Below are 13,429 nucleotides of genomic sequence, written 5' to 3' on the forward strand. Positions count from 1 at the left end.
GCAGTGAGCCGAGATCGTACCACTGAACTCCAGCCTGGGCAACAGAGCAAGACTCCGTCTCAAGAAAAAGAAAAAAAAATTCAGGTCCTGCCAACAGTGATGTGAAACAGTTGACAGTCCCAGTGTCTGAGGAGGTGTTTATATAACCACTTCAGACCTACCCCCAGCTCCAGTGATGTTGATCTGTCCTTACCTGATCCCTGGTTCTCACCCGATCCCTGGTTCTCACCCTGACTCAGGCCTTTTTGCCTTCCCCCCACCGCCCAGGCAGGAAAGAAATAGCCCCTCACCCCACACTGAAACTTGACTTCTGACCACAAAGCCAGGGACTGCTCCTTTTTCCAGAGCAGTCCCCCCAGCCGGCTCTCCCACTCCCCTGGGTTGATCAGGGGAGATGATCCCTGAGGTATGTGGCCTCAGCTCCCCATGACATCACCACCAGTCACCATCCAGGAATTTATCCAGAGCATTGAGAGGTAGGCAGTAGTCCTCCCACAAAGCCCTATTTGCATTTCTCCAAAGGCACATGTCACAAGTTTCCTGAATTATTGTGGCTTCTGGCCTGTGTGGTGGCTCACACCTGTAATCCCAGCACTTTGAGAGGCCGAGTTGGGCGGATCACCTGAGGTCAGGAGTTTGAGACCAGCCTGGCCAACACGGTGAAATCCCTCTCTACTAAAAATACAAAAATTAGCCGGGCTTGATGGCACACGCCTGTAATCCCAGCCACTGGGGAGGCCGAAGCAGAAGAATTGCTAGAGCCCGGGAGACAGAGGTTGCAGTGAGCCGAGATCGTACCACTGTACTCCAGCCTGGCCAACAGAGAGAGACTCTGTCTCAAAAAATAAATATTATGGCTTCTGTGTTGTATCTCCCCTACAGAACTATGCACTCTTTGAGCAAAGAGATCATGTATTAATCATCCACATCCTCCATAAAGCCTGACATAAAGTAGGATCTCAATAATTGTTAAATGAATAAATATATGAATGAAAAAAATGAGTGTGTATATGACCATTCCCAGGCAGAACTGCCCATTTTCCTCTGCAAGAAGTTGCATTTTGTCCTATTATTGAAGACATTCCTCCTGACCCTTAAGAGATTCCAAAGGCTAATAACCTTCAGAGTCAAGAGGATCATTTTTCCTTGTCTAATCTAAATTTCTCTAGATGCAACTTTGGTGCATTTTCTTCTAATCTACCTCCCTGGCCACTAGGACTAAAATTCATTTCTTTGCAAGAAGACAGTTATTAATTCACCCTTTTAGCCTTTTCTTCAACAAATTTAATCCCAGGCCCTTTATTGTTCCCTCTCTGGGGTCCTATCATCCAGCACTTTCCCCGTTCCACTGCTCCTTGGGCCTTCTGCCAAGCTCTCAAAGGCCTCCTTCAGCTGTGGAGGCAGGAATGAGACATATTGTTCTCCATGGAGCCATGTACAAACACACAGATGCCTACGCACGTAGGACAAACACCTCTCTGCACCCATTATCCCCAATCCTTGGTAAACACATACTCATAGGCAGCCTCCACACACAGTCACAGATTCATCTCCTCCCACCTGCACCACACCCCACCTCCTGGCCCCCAGCCCTAGCCCTGAGAATTCTCACACACCTGGATGCACACTCACAAGCATATGAATAGGCTGCAGAGGGCTACTCTTGTTACCCACAGGTGAGCCAAACTGGGTGGAGCATCTGAAACCTTCTTCCTTCTCCCCCCTCTTCCTCCTCCTGTCCGCCTCCCTTCCCCAACTCTCCTTTCCATTGGCCACAATGGGCCAAGCCTACTTTCCCTCCGCCTCCACAGTGATTTTCCACTTCCAGACTGAAGGCAAGGAGCAAATGAACCCAAGCGGGCTCCTACCTCTTCCTCCTGCCCTCCTCCTGTTCTTTTTTCCCAAAATCCTCAAATCACCTTCCATTTTTCCAGAGCATGCAATCCACCCTCCAACCTCCTCTCCTCTGTCCATAGGAAATGCAGTTTCTTGGGTTTTTATTTTTTGGAAATGAATAATCTGGAAGCATTGGAAGCGGAGAGATGAGCTGGGCTGTATCTTAGATCTGATGACAGGCTGGTTTGCTAGGCCCTTGGGCTGGCTGGGCACTGTGTTGCCAAGCCAGGGGGCTGAGGAGCATGAGGGTGGTGTCATGCTCACTCATTCATTCAACAGATATTTATCCAGCACCTACAACATGCCAACCACTACTCTACGTGAGCAAAACCAACAAAAGCCTGCCTTTGTGTAGTGTACATTCTATGGGTGGGGACAGAAAATAAATAAGTAAAATATATTAGGTGTCAGGTGGTGATAAAAGAAAGCAGGAATGGAGCATAGGGTCCAGGCTCAGGGTGAAGTGTGCAGTTTTAAACGAGGTGATCAGGGAAGATGACGTCTGAACAAAAACCTGAAGGAGATAAAGGAGCAAGCGAGGGTGGGACCTGGAAGGAGATTGTTCCAGGCGGCAGGAGAAGCCCTGCAAGTGCAGAGTGTTAGGAGACACCTCTGTAGTGAGTTGAACAATGAGAACACATAGACAGAGAGGGGAACAACACACACCAGGGTCTGTGGTCGGGGAAGGGGTGTGGCGAGGGGAGGGAGAGCATCAGGACAAATAGTTAATGTATGCGGGGCTTAAAACCTAGGTGATGGGTTGATAGGTGGAGCAAACCACCAGGGCACACGTATACCTACTCAACAAACCTGCATGTTCAGCACCTGTATCCCAGAACTTAAAGTTAAAAAAAAAAAAAGAAAGAAAGAGTTGAACAATGAGAACACATGGACACAGGGAGGGAAACATCACATACTGGGGCCTGTTGTGGGGCTGGGAGGCTGGGGGAGAGATAGCTTTAGGAGAAATACCTAATGTAAATGACGACCTGTTGGGTGCAGCAAACCAACATGGCCCATATACACCTATGTAACAAACCTGCACGTTATGCACATGCACCCTAGAACTTAAAGTGTAATAATAATAATAAAGAAAAATGTAAGGAAAAAAAAGAGAGAGACACCACTGTAGTGAGCCACATAGAATAAGGTGTTGGGAGATGGCAAGAAAAGGCAGAACCATACACAGGCTGGTGCCTAGTCTGGGCTCCAGGGCCTGAAGTGGGGTCAGAGATGAGAGAAGCCAAGTTAAGGATGCAATTGTAACCTCAGGTGAGAAAAAATGCTAAAAAGCAGACAAACAGAAAGCTGGAAAATGTTGAGATGCCAGTGGAGGCCAGCTCCAGAAGGAAGCAGCTGAGTCTGCAGTTAGATGGATTAAGGGGACATTGAGATTCCTCACAATGCTTGGGTGGTGGTGGGTGCAGCCAGAAGAAAGGTGAGCCCAATGGCTGAGCACCTCTCAAATACAGCTGGTGTCTCCCTTGAAAATAAGCTATGCCAGGTAGTGGGGATAGGGCCACTGAAAGCATCTTTGCCCGTGTTCAACAGGACAGTGGTGAAGGGCATGAAACTGCTGGGCATTAGCTCCCTCTCAGCCCAGGGTCCATACACAAATGTTCTACCTTTTATTCCCCACACTTCCATTTCCTGAGCACTATGTGCTAGCATTCCCCATGCAAAGTGCTTTCCAGGGCTCATCTAATCCTCACGGCAACTTCATGAGGAAGGAATTATCATCTTCAGCTTACAGATGAGGAGCATCGCCCTGCCACCCACCATCACCTGTGTCCCCTAGTCCCTTGACAGCTTCACTTCTTGCTGAGCCTAGAACTGCACAGGCTCAGCCGGGTTCAGAGCCAGGTTGATTGGATGCAAATCCCTGCTTCTCCCTTAATTGCTTTGTGGCCCTGGGCACATTCCTTGGCCCTTCTGAGACCAGTATCCTCATCTAAAGACAAAATGGGGAACACATTACAGTAATACCCACCTCCTGGGCGTTTGTGAGAATCTTCTGGGAGAAGGCAGTGGTTCTCAGTGCTGGCACTGTGACAAATGGTATTTCGCGGAGTTGCGAGGCTTGTGGCCAATAATTTATAGCTATAAATAGTTAAACCAGGGAAGGTGGCAAATAGCTTGTTGTTTTAGTATAAATAGCGAATTCAATGTTTTCTCTGCAATGACATCACTCTCCCTCACTAGCATTCCACAAAGCCTTCCTGAATGAGAGATAAAGGATCTAATCCCCTGGGAATTTGCCCATAGGCTGCAGCCTATCTTATCTGTGCCACAGCCTGTGGGAGTGCAGCAAGCAGGCAAATACAGTCTCTCCCGAGGTGTGGTGTGGCAAGGCTAAGCGTGGTGTGGGGATAAGGCTGACTGCCATGGCTATGAAGAACTGGCATGGGGCCTGGCCCCTAGTGGGTGCTTCTTGGAAGAGGGAGCCTCAGAGAAGCAGGGGAACAAAAGGGGAGAGAACAAAAGCTCTGGTTACAAACCTGTTTCCCTCAGGCACAGTGTTGTGGCTTTCTCCTCCTAGGAGACAGAGATACCTCAAGTAGAAAAGGGGAAAGGGGCAAGGAAGGCCAGGCCCCGGGTGAAGCTGATGGGGCTGGACCCTAATGTCAGACTGGCCCAGGGTCCCTCAAATTCCCCCTGGGTAGACACAGAGTCTGATTGGGAAGCCTTGGGGTAAAGGTAATACCTAGTGGTTAGACATGGGTGGGGCTCCCAGCACTTTGGGAGGCCAAGGCTGGGGTGTTGGGAGATGGCAAGAAAAGGCAGAGCCATGAGGTCAGGCAGATCGCTTGAGCCCAGGGGTTCGAGACCAGCCTGGCCAACATGGTGAAACCCCATCTCTATTAAAAATACAAAAAACAGCCAGGCACGGTGGCTCACACCTGTAACCCCAGCACTTTGGGAGGCCGAGGCAGGCAGATCACCCGAGGTCGGGAGTTCCAGACCAGCCTGACCAACATGGAGAAACCCCGTCTCTACTAAAAATACAAAAAAATTAGCCAGGCGTGGTGGCACATGCCTGTAATCCCAGCTACTCGGGAGGCTGAGGCAGGAGAATCACTTGAACCTGGGAGGCGGAGGTCACAGTGAGCTGAGATCGCGCCACTGCACTCCAGCCTGGAGAACAAGAGCGATCATGCTACTGCACTCCAGCCTGGGTGACAAAGCCAGACTGTCTCAAAAAAAAAAAGAAAAGAAAAGAAAAAAAGAAACTGTGGGTGGAACACTCATGCCTCGGTCAAAGATAGGTGCTAGAGACAACCTGACCCAAAATTGATGATCATGGCCCAAGGCCACCCACCTAGAAAGGAAGTTCTGCCGCTAGTCTCTCCCAGGCACTTAGTTCACAGGTGCTTGGGATCAATCAACATGGCTTCTTCCCTCCAGCAACCACCACCAACTCACTCCTGCTCATTCCCCAGCTTTCCACCTCTCCTCACCACTGCAACTCCCACCCTCAGCCCCTACATGGGTCTGGCCAACTCCAACACAGACCACCTCACCCCAAGCCTGCCTGAGGGACCTCTCACCTGGAGACAGCTTCACTTGCCAGGACTGATGGCTGTGCCAGCAGCCAGCCCCACCCTCCTAGTGACTGAGAAGCTGTTCCGGTTGTAGAGGCAGACCCAGCCAAAGGCAGCAGGCAGGATTACCCAATTCCATTGACTAGAAAGGGACTTACTTCCCTGTGGACACTGCATACGTAGTCTGTATTCAGCTGTGAGGTCCTGTCCCCTCTTAATTCCAACCTACACCACCCCCCAAAGCAAGTGAGAATGAGGATGGGGAGGAAACTGAAGACAGGGGTTAGCACTGCAACCTCTCATCTCTACCCTCCTTCCTGTATCACTCACTGCACTTTGCCCAGTATTCCTCCCTTCCCCACAGTGGTACAGTGGCCCCAGACACAGCCAGAGTCCATTGAAAAATGACAAATTCTTTATTTAAATCAACAAACTCATCTTCCTCAAGCCCCAGACCATGGTAGGCAGCCCTCCCTCTCCATCCCCTCATCCCACCCCTTAGCCACAGTGAAGGGAATGGAAAACGAGAAGCCACGAGGGCCCCTGCCAGGGAAGGCTGCCCCAGATGTGTGGTGAGCACAGTCAGTGCAGCTGTGGCTGGGGCAGCAGCTGCCACAGGCTCCTCCCTATAAATTAAGTTCCTGCAGCCACAGCTGTGGGAGAAGCATACTTGTAAAAGCAAGGCCAGTCCAGCATCAGAAGGCAGAGGCAGCATCACTGACTCCCAGCCATGGAATGAACGGAGGACACAGAGCTCAGAGACAGAACAGGCCAGGGGGAAAAAGAAGAGACAGAACAGGCCAGGGCATGGCGATGAGGGACCAAGGCCCCTAAATTTTGGTCCCAGGAGAAAGGAAGAGGCCAGTTGGTCCAGTTTTGATGGGTATGGGGAAGGGAATGTATTAGTAAGCACGGGGGAGAGGCTGCCAACAGGCACCTCAGAGGTGACAGGACAGGCTGAACCCCCCACCCTGACAGAAGGGAGCTTGAGAGCTCTGGGGCTCTCTGGGAATGTCACTGCTAAAATATATATCTACATATATATTAACCATTCGTGGGAGGGCAGGGGCAAGGCCTGGGGTGGGATCAGAGGATCTGGCGTGGCATCCCGTAGCCAGTCATGCCTGCCTGAGATGCCCCGCGGTTGGTGCCCATCTGTAATCCGATCACGTTCTTGCCCTCTTGCAGCTGGTTATCCGAGAAGTTCCGAGGATTCTCCTTGGATTTCCTGGGTGACAAGGGAGTGGTGGTTAGAGGAGATCACAGGCTGCCCTAGTAAATCCCTTCCTTGGACAGAGCACAGGCTTTGCTGTTGGCTCAAGGGCTGGTGCCAGCTCTGCCCTTGAGAGCCATAAGCTCTCTGAAGCCACCTCCTCATCTGTCCAAAGGGACAGTCATTTGCCATCTCAGAGGGTGTTGCGAGGATTAAGTGAGATGAGGAATTTTCTGAAAGCGCTTTGTAAAGGGACAGCTGCTACTGAGATAAGTTATTTCCCAGGGACAGGACTGGGCAGAAGCAATGCACCTGCTGGACCCTGCGGCTGTCCCAGCAATACTTACTTAGGGAACCAGTTGGGATCCCCAGAGAAGAGCCCATCATCCCGGGCTACTGCCAGCCCACCCAGATTCATCAGCGTCCGCTGCACACAGGCCATGTTCTTTCCTGGGAAGGAGAATGGGAATGTGTCAGCCCCTGCAGTGTCCTAGATGCCAGGGTTCCGCCTCTGTCGCTAAGTCAGCAGGCCTGGCTTCCTAATTATTTTTACTCTTCATTTCCATACCCTTCTCCGTTCCAGCCTCCAATATGACCAAGTGCTCCATGGAACACAAACACACCCCTCTTTCTCTTCAGGGAGCCAGAAAACAGCCCCTTCTCCCTGGTCAAGAGGGCCCAGCCCAATCTCTGGCCTCCTGGACGACAGGACCCAGCTCCTGGCCCTGTCCCACCTTCCCAGAGGTCCACAGTTTGGAAGATGTCAGTGGTGTTAATGCCATAGCGCTCAGCTGCTTGCAGGAACTGAGAGATCTGCTCCATCTGTTTGAAGGCCATGGTGGAGGCCTGGATCTTCTTTACTGGGGCCTGTCCCTCGGGGTACAGTGCATTAATGAGCTCACATAGCACCTGGATGAGGACAGCAGGGGTGGAAAGGTGAGAATATGCCTACCTATCACAGCTCAGCGTGCACCACCCTTAGAACCAGAGACAATGAACCGAAGAGGCTCCTGTCTTGCCTGAAGACAGCTTGGACTCTTTCACCAGAGTAAGCCTCACAGTCCTTCTTGCCAGCTTCCTGCCTCCAGGCCCAGAGTGAAAAGCCAGTGTTTAGTCTTTCCTTGCTAATACACCCTCCCACAGTTCTTTCCTTAGAGACATTCTTCCTCAGTGTCACCTCAGTCTTCCACTGCCTGGGAGGCACATTCACCCTTACCCTCCACTCCACAGGAAGGGAGGAAAGCATGCGCCCTCTCACATCCTTGACAAAGACCTTCAGACTGAGGAAGAGGCTGGGACATGTGTGCCCTCAATCTTCCCCTCTTCAGGTTAAACAATCCCCAGTCCACTGGACCCAGTCCTGCTCGCCCTGCACTTCCAAGCCAGTGGGGCCTGGCTCTCACCGTGCCATCCTTGAGCCAGTTCTGGAAGTTCTCGCGTCCAGGCTGGGGCCGGCCCACATCCTTTCGGCACTGGGTGGTGATCCACTGGATCAGGATCTGCTCCAGATCTGCATCATATTGTTTCTCAATCTTCTGCTGCACCTCCCGGCTCAGGCCATATGCAGGTCCCCTGTTGGCCATTCCAATGGGTGGTGGTGGCTGCCGGGAGCTAGGGAGAGGACACACCCGGGCCTTTGGTCAACACCTTGCAGCCTGGGGAGGGGGAAATTCAGGAATTCTGCCTGCAGGGATACACGCCATTTCCCCCAGGTTGAGCCCCAAGGACGAGGACCAGAACTGTTACCAAATGCAACCCTGCTCTTTATAGCCCTGGGAAAGAGAATGATTTGGGGAGAGGAGGAGGAATGTGGAACAGCTTAGGAAACTGTTGGATCTACCCTCCCTCAACCTCTGGGTTTTCTTTGCTTTTTTTTAGCCATCTAGGTTGGTGCAAACCACTGGATTTTAATTGAGCACCTACTATTTGTGCTAGGGATTGTGAAAGAGATAGAAGTCCTTGGTCCTCAAGTGCCCACAGTGCCATCAGGGAGACAAAGTGAGTACATATGAACAGGTAAGGATTGAACACAAAGAATACTAAAGTGCACAGTTCAGATCACATGTTGTAGGAGTTAAAAGAAGCAGATGGGCAGAAGCAGCCTGGGAAGGCTTTCTGGAAGAGGTAGGCCTGAATGGGTCCTTGAGGGATTTCAGCAAGCAAATCGGATTTCCTACGAGAAACCAGGCAATAAAAACAAATTCGACTTTCCCTTCTAGGAACTATGACAGGCAGAATCATGCCCCCCCCAAAAGGTGTCCATGTCCTAATTCCCAGAACCTGTGGATAGTTACCTTATATGACAAAAACGGACTTCATAGATGTGATTAAGATCTCGAAATGGGGAGATTATCCTGGATCATCTAAATGAGGCCAATGTAATCACAAGGGCCTTACTAACTGAAAGTGGGAGATAGGTGAGTCAGAGTGGGAGAAGTAACAACAACAACAAAAAAAATGGAAGTAGAAGTCAGAGTCACACAGGGCCATGAACCAAGCAATGCAGGTGGCCTCCAGAAGCCAGAAAACGGAAGGAAATAGATTCACCCCAAAACCCCCAGAAGGAACACAGCCCTGCCAACACCTGCATTTTAGCCAGTGAGACCCCTGTTGAAGTCTGTAGAACTGTAAGATGCTGTATTTGTGTTGCTTTAAATCACTAAGCTTGTAGCAATTTGTTACAGCGAAATAGGAAACTAATACAGGAGCCCTGGGTGATATTTTTGGAGAAACCTGGGGAAGAGAAGGCAAGATGGGGAATACACAGGAGGGTTTCTTTAACTTCGTTGGAGGACCTTGATTAGCAAAAACTGGGTGGTTTCCCGACCAATGGCCTGAGTTGGCGGACCTCACTGTGGCGGTGTGTTCCCACCACACTCACCACCTGGGTCTGACACTCAGGGGCTGAGCAAGACCCGGGCATGCTATGGATGCCAAGGGGAGCCAAGAACCAAGAACGGGCCACAGTCCCCATTTTCTGTCCCATCCCTACCCTGGTTTGGCTTTTCTCTCTTCTCCGAAACAGAGCTAGCCGTCAGGCTGCTCACGAAAGGGGACCCCCAGGATGGGCATCTGTGTTCAAGGGGAGGAAAGAGAGCCACCCCTTCTAACCACATCTGGCTCCAGCCCAGGCTGGCCTTCAGGGATGAAGTCACTCCAGCTCCCCTTCTCCCACACACCCAGGTTAAACAATCCTACCACCCCCTCTTAATGGACCTTGGGGCTCTGCGAAATACAAGGGGACCAGCCTGCCTCAAACCCTCAACACCTCTCGGCCGCAGAGGCTGTGTTTCGGGTCAGTCCCTCCCGTCCCGACTCCAACATGGCTGCTCCTTTTTACCCCAGCTTATCAAGCTGCACATTTCCGGCAGATCCTCCCCTAAATCAGTTATTTTTAAACCTCATTAAGAGCAACCCGCCCCCTCCACTTCCCCCAGCCCGAAAGTTGGGCCGGATAAATGTCAGTCTGGGCCCCGACCCACAGCGCCAGGCACACACACCATCAGCTGGGGGAAGGCAGGCGGGGTGGGGTGGCTGAGTTCTGAGGAGAAACCAAGAGAAGCATCCCTGCCCTCCCCAGCGGCCACTCTGCCATAGAAAACTCTAACCTCTGATGCACAGGGGAATGGCTGGAAGACAGGCAGGAGGAGGAAGGGGCTAAGAGCTACTACCACCAGTAAGCCCCCTTTCCGCAGCCCAGTACCAGACCTCTCTCCTGGGAGTGGCTGTGCTCAGGGCTGTTTCCAGGGACCAAGCGGCCTGAGGCTCGGGGATCACCAGGGAACAGGTAAAGAAAGGGCAGGAGAATGACTAACCTAGACACCGGGGTTAAGAGCAGAGAGAAAGGCCTGAAGCCAGACCCTTCCAGTGCCCCCCAACCCCCAAGGCAGGACAAACTTGGCCTCCCAGACCCACCACTGGGTGGAAAGTGGATGCTGAGGAACCCCCTTCACCGCCCAACGCTGGGGCCTGGACACAGCTGGCAGGGTCGCGGCCTCCAGCTGCAGTGTATCTGCTCCACTCTGGGGCCACTGCCCTCAAGCTCTGAGGTGCCAGAGCCATAGGGCGGAGTCCTGAGAAGGGGCAGTTCCAACCAGGCCAGGCCTGGCCAGCAGCTGTTTCTCCTCCCCACCCCCACGGGCAGGCAGGAGCTGATGGGCTGCGGCTGCTGGAGCTGGGAAGGCCCACCCTAGGGACACCCAGGGGACCTGCCCCTGCCTTCCCTCAAACATAAAGAAAACAGTAAGCAAGTTGCCTACCAGGGTGAGAAGAGATATGCCAGCTGGAAGACAGGTGTGGGCGACCCCCAGAGCTGGGGACCCCAAAGGAAGGTGACAGCTGAACAACCTGGGGGATGGGCTGGCAGGGAGCAACCTAAACCCTAGCGCTACTGCAGCTGTGAGAACAACCCTCACCCTCACCCTGGAGTTACAATAGGCGGGAAACGGGGAGGGGCCATGCAAGGCACTCGGCCCCACCCAGACCCTGGGCTGGAAGCTTACCTCACCAAAGCCAAAGCCAAAGAAAAGGCGGACATGGGTGGGGGCAGGGAGGACTTCAGGGTTCTTGGCTAGGGTGTTTAATTGGGAAGACAAAGGGACTCTCCATCCACCGTGCAGATGGAACACAGGAGAACTTCCCAACTCAGATTTGGGGCAGGGACTGTTCTCAAAGAGCAGCACAGTGAGGGCACCAGCCCACAGAGCGAGGTGCCACAGCAGCAGCAAGGATGAGGGGCGGCCCACAATTAAGGGAACCACCGTAGGGCAGCCCCTCACCACCGAGAGTCAGGAGCAGAAGAGAAAGCTGAGGCTACACAAACAGGAAGCTCCAAGGCTTGCGTGGGAGGAGGGGATGAGGTGGGGGCCGTTGCCATGGCTTCTGTGTACCAAACAGTGTTGGAGGCTGGGTGGGGGCTCCGGGCAGAAACACCCTCTCAACACAGACATTGTGGTGAGCAGGCTGTGAGCACGGGAGCAGAAGTGGGATCGTCCCAGCAGTGCTCGGGTGTAGCCAGGTGCAAGGGATTCTTCCAGGAGACAGCTATAGTGGGGATGGATAGCGTGTGGGGGAAGATAGGAAATGACCCGTGCTGGGGTGAAGAAGCGGACTCAGGAAGTAGTCGTTCAGGAGAAGAAATCCCCTGGGAAGGGAAAGTGTTCTGAGCTAGAGAACCCACAGCTGAAAATTCTGGAGGGAGAAGGAATGCAATGAAGAAAGGATTAGGGGCCAATCCCGGGGTGGGGGACAGGGGCAGAGGCCTTGGGGTGAGGGAGGGAGTTGCGGTCGGACAAAACCTATTTGTTGGTTCTGGAATGGTAGGGCCCTACTGGGCCCGCCCTGCCTTGGCCTCCTCTGCAGTTGTAGGTCTGCCCCTTGCAGTGGGGAGGAGAAACTGGGAGGGGGCTGGAGGTAGACAGTTATTGCTGTCTGGTGCTTTGGAGTCAAAGAGAACACTGGGGGAGCCCCGTCCCAGCCGCAGGTCTTCTACATCGGATCCCACACTCCATCCCCACTCTCACCCCGTTTCTCTCTGCCCCACAGATACCAACTGCTCACAGAACTCCCAGGACACCGGCTCCAGGTAGCCCCAGGAGGCACAGGGCGCGGGGGGAGGCGGCAGTCCACCTCCGGTCCTGCAGGTCCGGCCTCCCAGCCGCCGCCCCCCACCCCCACGACCACACCCTGGGCCGTTACAGCAGATGAGTCACCCACCGCCCTCCCGCCGCTGGGGTGACGCAGTGGTCTGGGCAGCCCGCCCGCCCGCCCGCGGCCACCACCAGCTTTCCCAGCAGCAGGGGGCACCCGGTGGGGGCAGCGGCGCTCGGGCAGGGTAAAAGCAGCCACCACCACCCCCACAACCTCACACAGGGCACCCCGGGGCGCAGTCAGGGCTGCAGCACCCAGACCCCCGAGGTCAGGGGACCGTCATAGAGATGACTGGAGCTTCACAGAAGGTCACCGTGCGACCCATGCAGAGCCCCCTAGCTCCAGCCCGTAATCTCAAGTCCCCAGAATAGCAAGCTAGCAGGAACAGGAATGAAAAGGGCGGCCTTGGGGACTCAGAGGGCACGCAGTGCCCACACGTGCTCCTGGAACCAGGAAGTGAAGGGTCGAGCGGGAAAGCCCAGGAGCACGAGCTGGCCCAGGGCCGGCGCCACGACCCGGGGTCACTCGGGGCCAGCCAGCTAAAGTCAGACGCCCTTTTTTCCCCTCGCCCCAGTGAGGACTCAGCGATGGAGCCCGCGGGTGGGGCTCAGTCCCTGAGTCCTTGCTGCGGACGGACGCCCTGTCTATGCATGGGCTAACCTCGCCTGACCTCATCGTCCAACAATGTCGGGTCAGGGCTTGGGGACAGGACCTGACAGCACGGGGCGGGGTAAAGTAGTCACCGGACCCTTGCCTGATGCCAGCCCTTGATCCACGAGCTCGCTGGAGCAAGTCCAAAGCGCTGGCTTCTTGCTTTCTACAGACCACGCACATGCCCCCGACCCCCGTCCCTCGGACCTGCTCACCGTTCAAGCGGGCTGGAGAGCGGCGCACTCACTCAAGGCAAGGGCTGCAGCTGCAAGTGGTGCGCCCTGCCCAGCCGGGGGTTTTCTGGAGGGTCCCGCCTCAGACGGGGCGGACCCGGGGCGGGGCAAGGGCCAAGAAGGTTTAAAGGCGCCGCAGCGCAGGAGGAGGGAGGACTGCTTGAGAGGGAGGGACAGTAGACCAGAGCAAGGGTTAAAGGTTCGGGGAGTCTGAACCTACGAAGGCAGCTGCAGTGGTCTCCACC

At 53.9% G+C, this 13,429-nt stretch overlaps 1 protein-coding gene across 8 annotated transcripts; it reads right to left on the reverse strand.

Moving 5' to 3' along the window:
* Positions 1–5,835: 5,835 nt before the first annotated feature.
* On the reverse strand, positions 5,836–13,263 carry TAGLN2 (transgelin 2). Of its 8 annotated transcripts, none has more exons than XM_063624981.1 (5): positions 13,167–13,263; positions 8,055–8,306; positions 7,386–7,560; positions 6,999–7,101; positions 5,836–6,666 (listed from the first exon to the last, which is right to left on the reverse strand). In XM_063624981.1, exons 2-5 carry the CDS (start codon positions 8,232–8,234, stop codon positions 6,525–6,527), a joined length of 600 nt encoding a protein of 199 aa, XP_063481051.1. In that variant the 5' UTR covers positions 8,235–8,306; positions 13,167–13,263; the 3' UTR covers positions 5,836–6,524. The 8 variants fall into 8 exon arrangements, with proteins under 8 accessions (XP_063481051.1, XP_063481048.1, XP_063481045.1 ...); XM_063624978.1 differs by having other exon boundaries at positions 8,055–8,262; positions 13,167–13,262; XM_063624975.1 differs by having other exon boundaries at positions 8,055–8,262; positions 13,055–13,219.
* Positions 13,264–13,429: the final 166 nt, after the last annotated feature.

Source organism: Symphalangus syndactylus, chromosome 12, assembly GCF_028878055.3.
Source record: "Symphalangus syndactylus isolate Jambi chromosome 12, NHGRI_mSymSyn1-v2.1_pri, whole genome shotgun sequence".
Classification (NCBI taxonomy): domain Eukaryota; kingdom Metazoa; phylum Chordata; class Mammalia; order Primates; family Hylobatidae; genus Symphalangus; species Symphalangus syndactylus.

Excerpts from the sequence above, each read along its gene's own strand:
- TAGLN2 (XM_063624975.1), bottom strand. The coding sequence starts at position 13,134 with ATGTGCGTGGTCTGTAGAAAGCAAGAAGCCAGCGCTTTGGACTTGCTC. Across the intron at positions 7,561-8,054 it reads ACTGGCTCAAGGATGGCACG|GTGCTATGTGAGCTCATTAA; the intron begins GTGAGAGCCAGG and ends GTCCTCATCCAG. Across the intron at positions 6,667-6,998 it reads GATCCCAACTGGTTCCCTAA|GAAATCCAAGGAGAATCCTC; the intron begins GTAAGTATTGCT and ends CTTGTCACCCAG.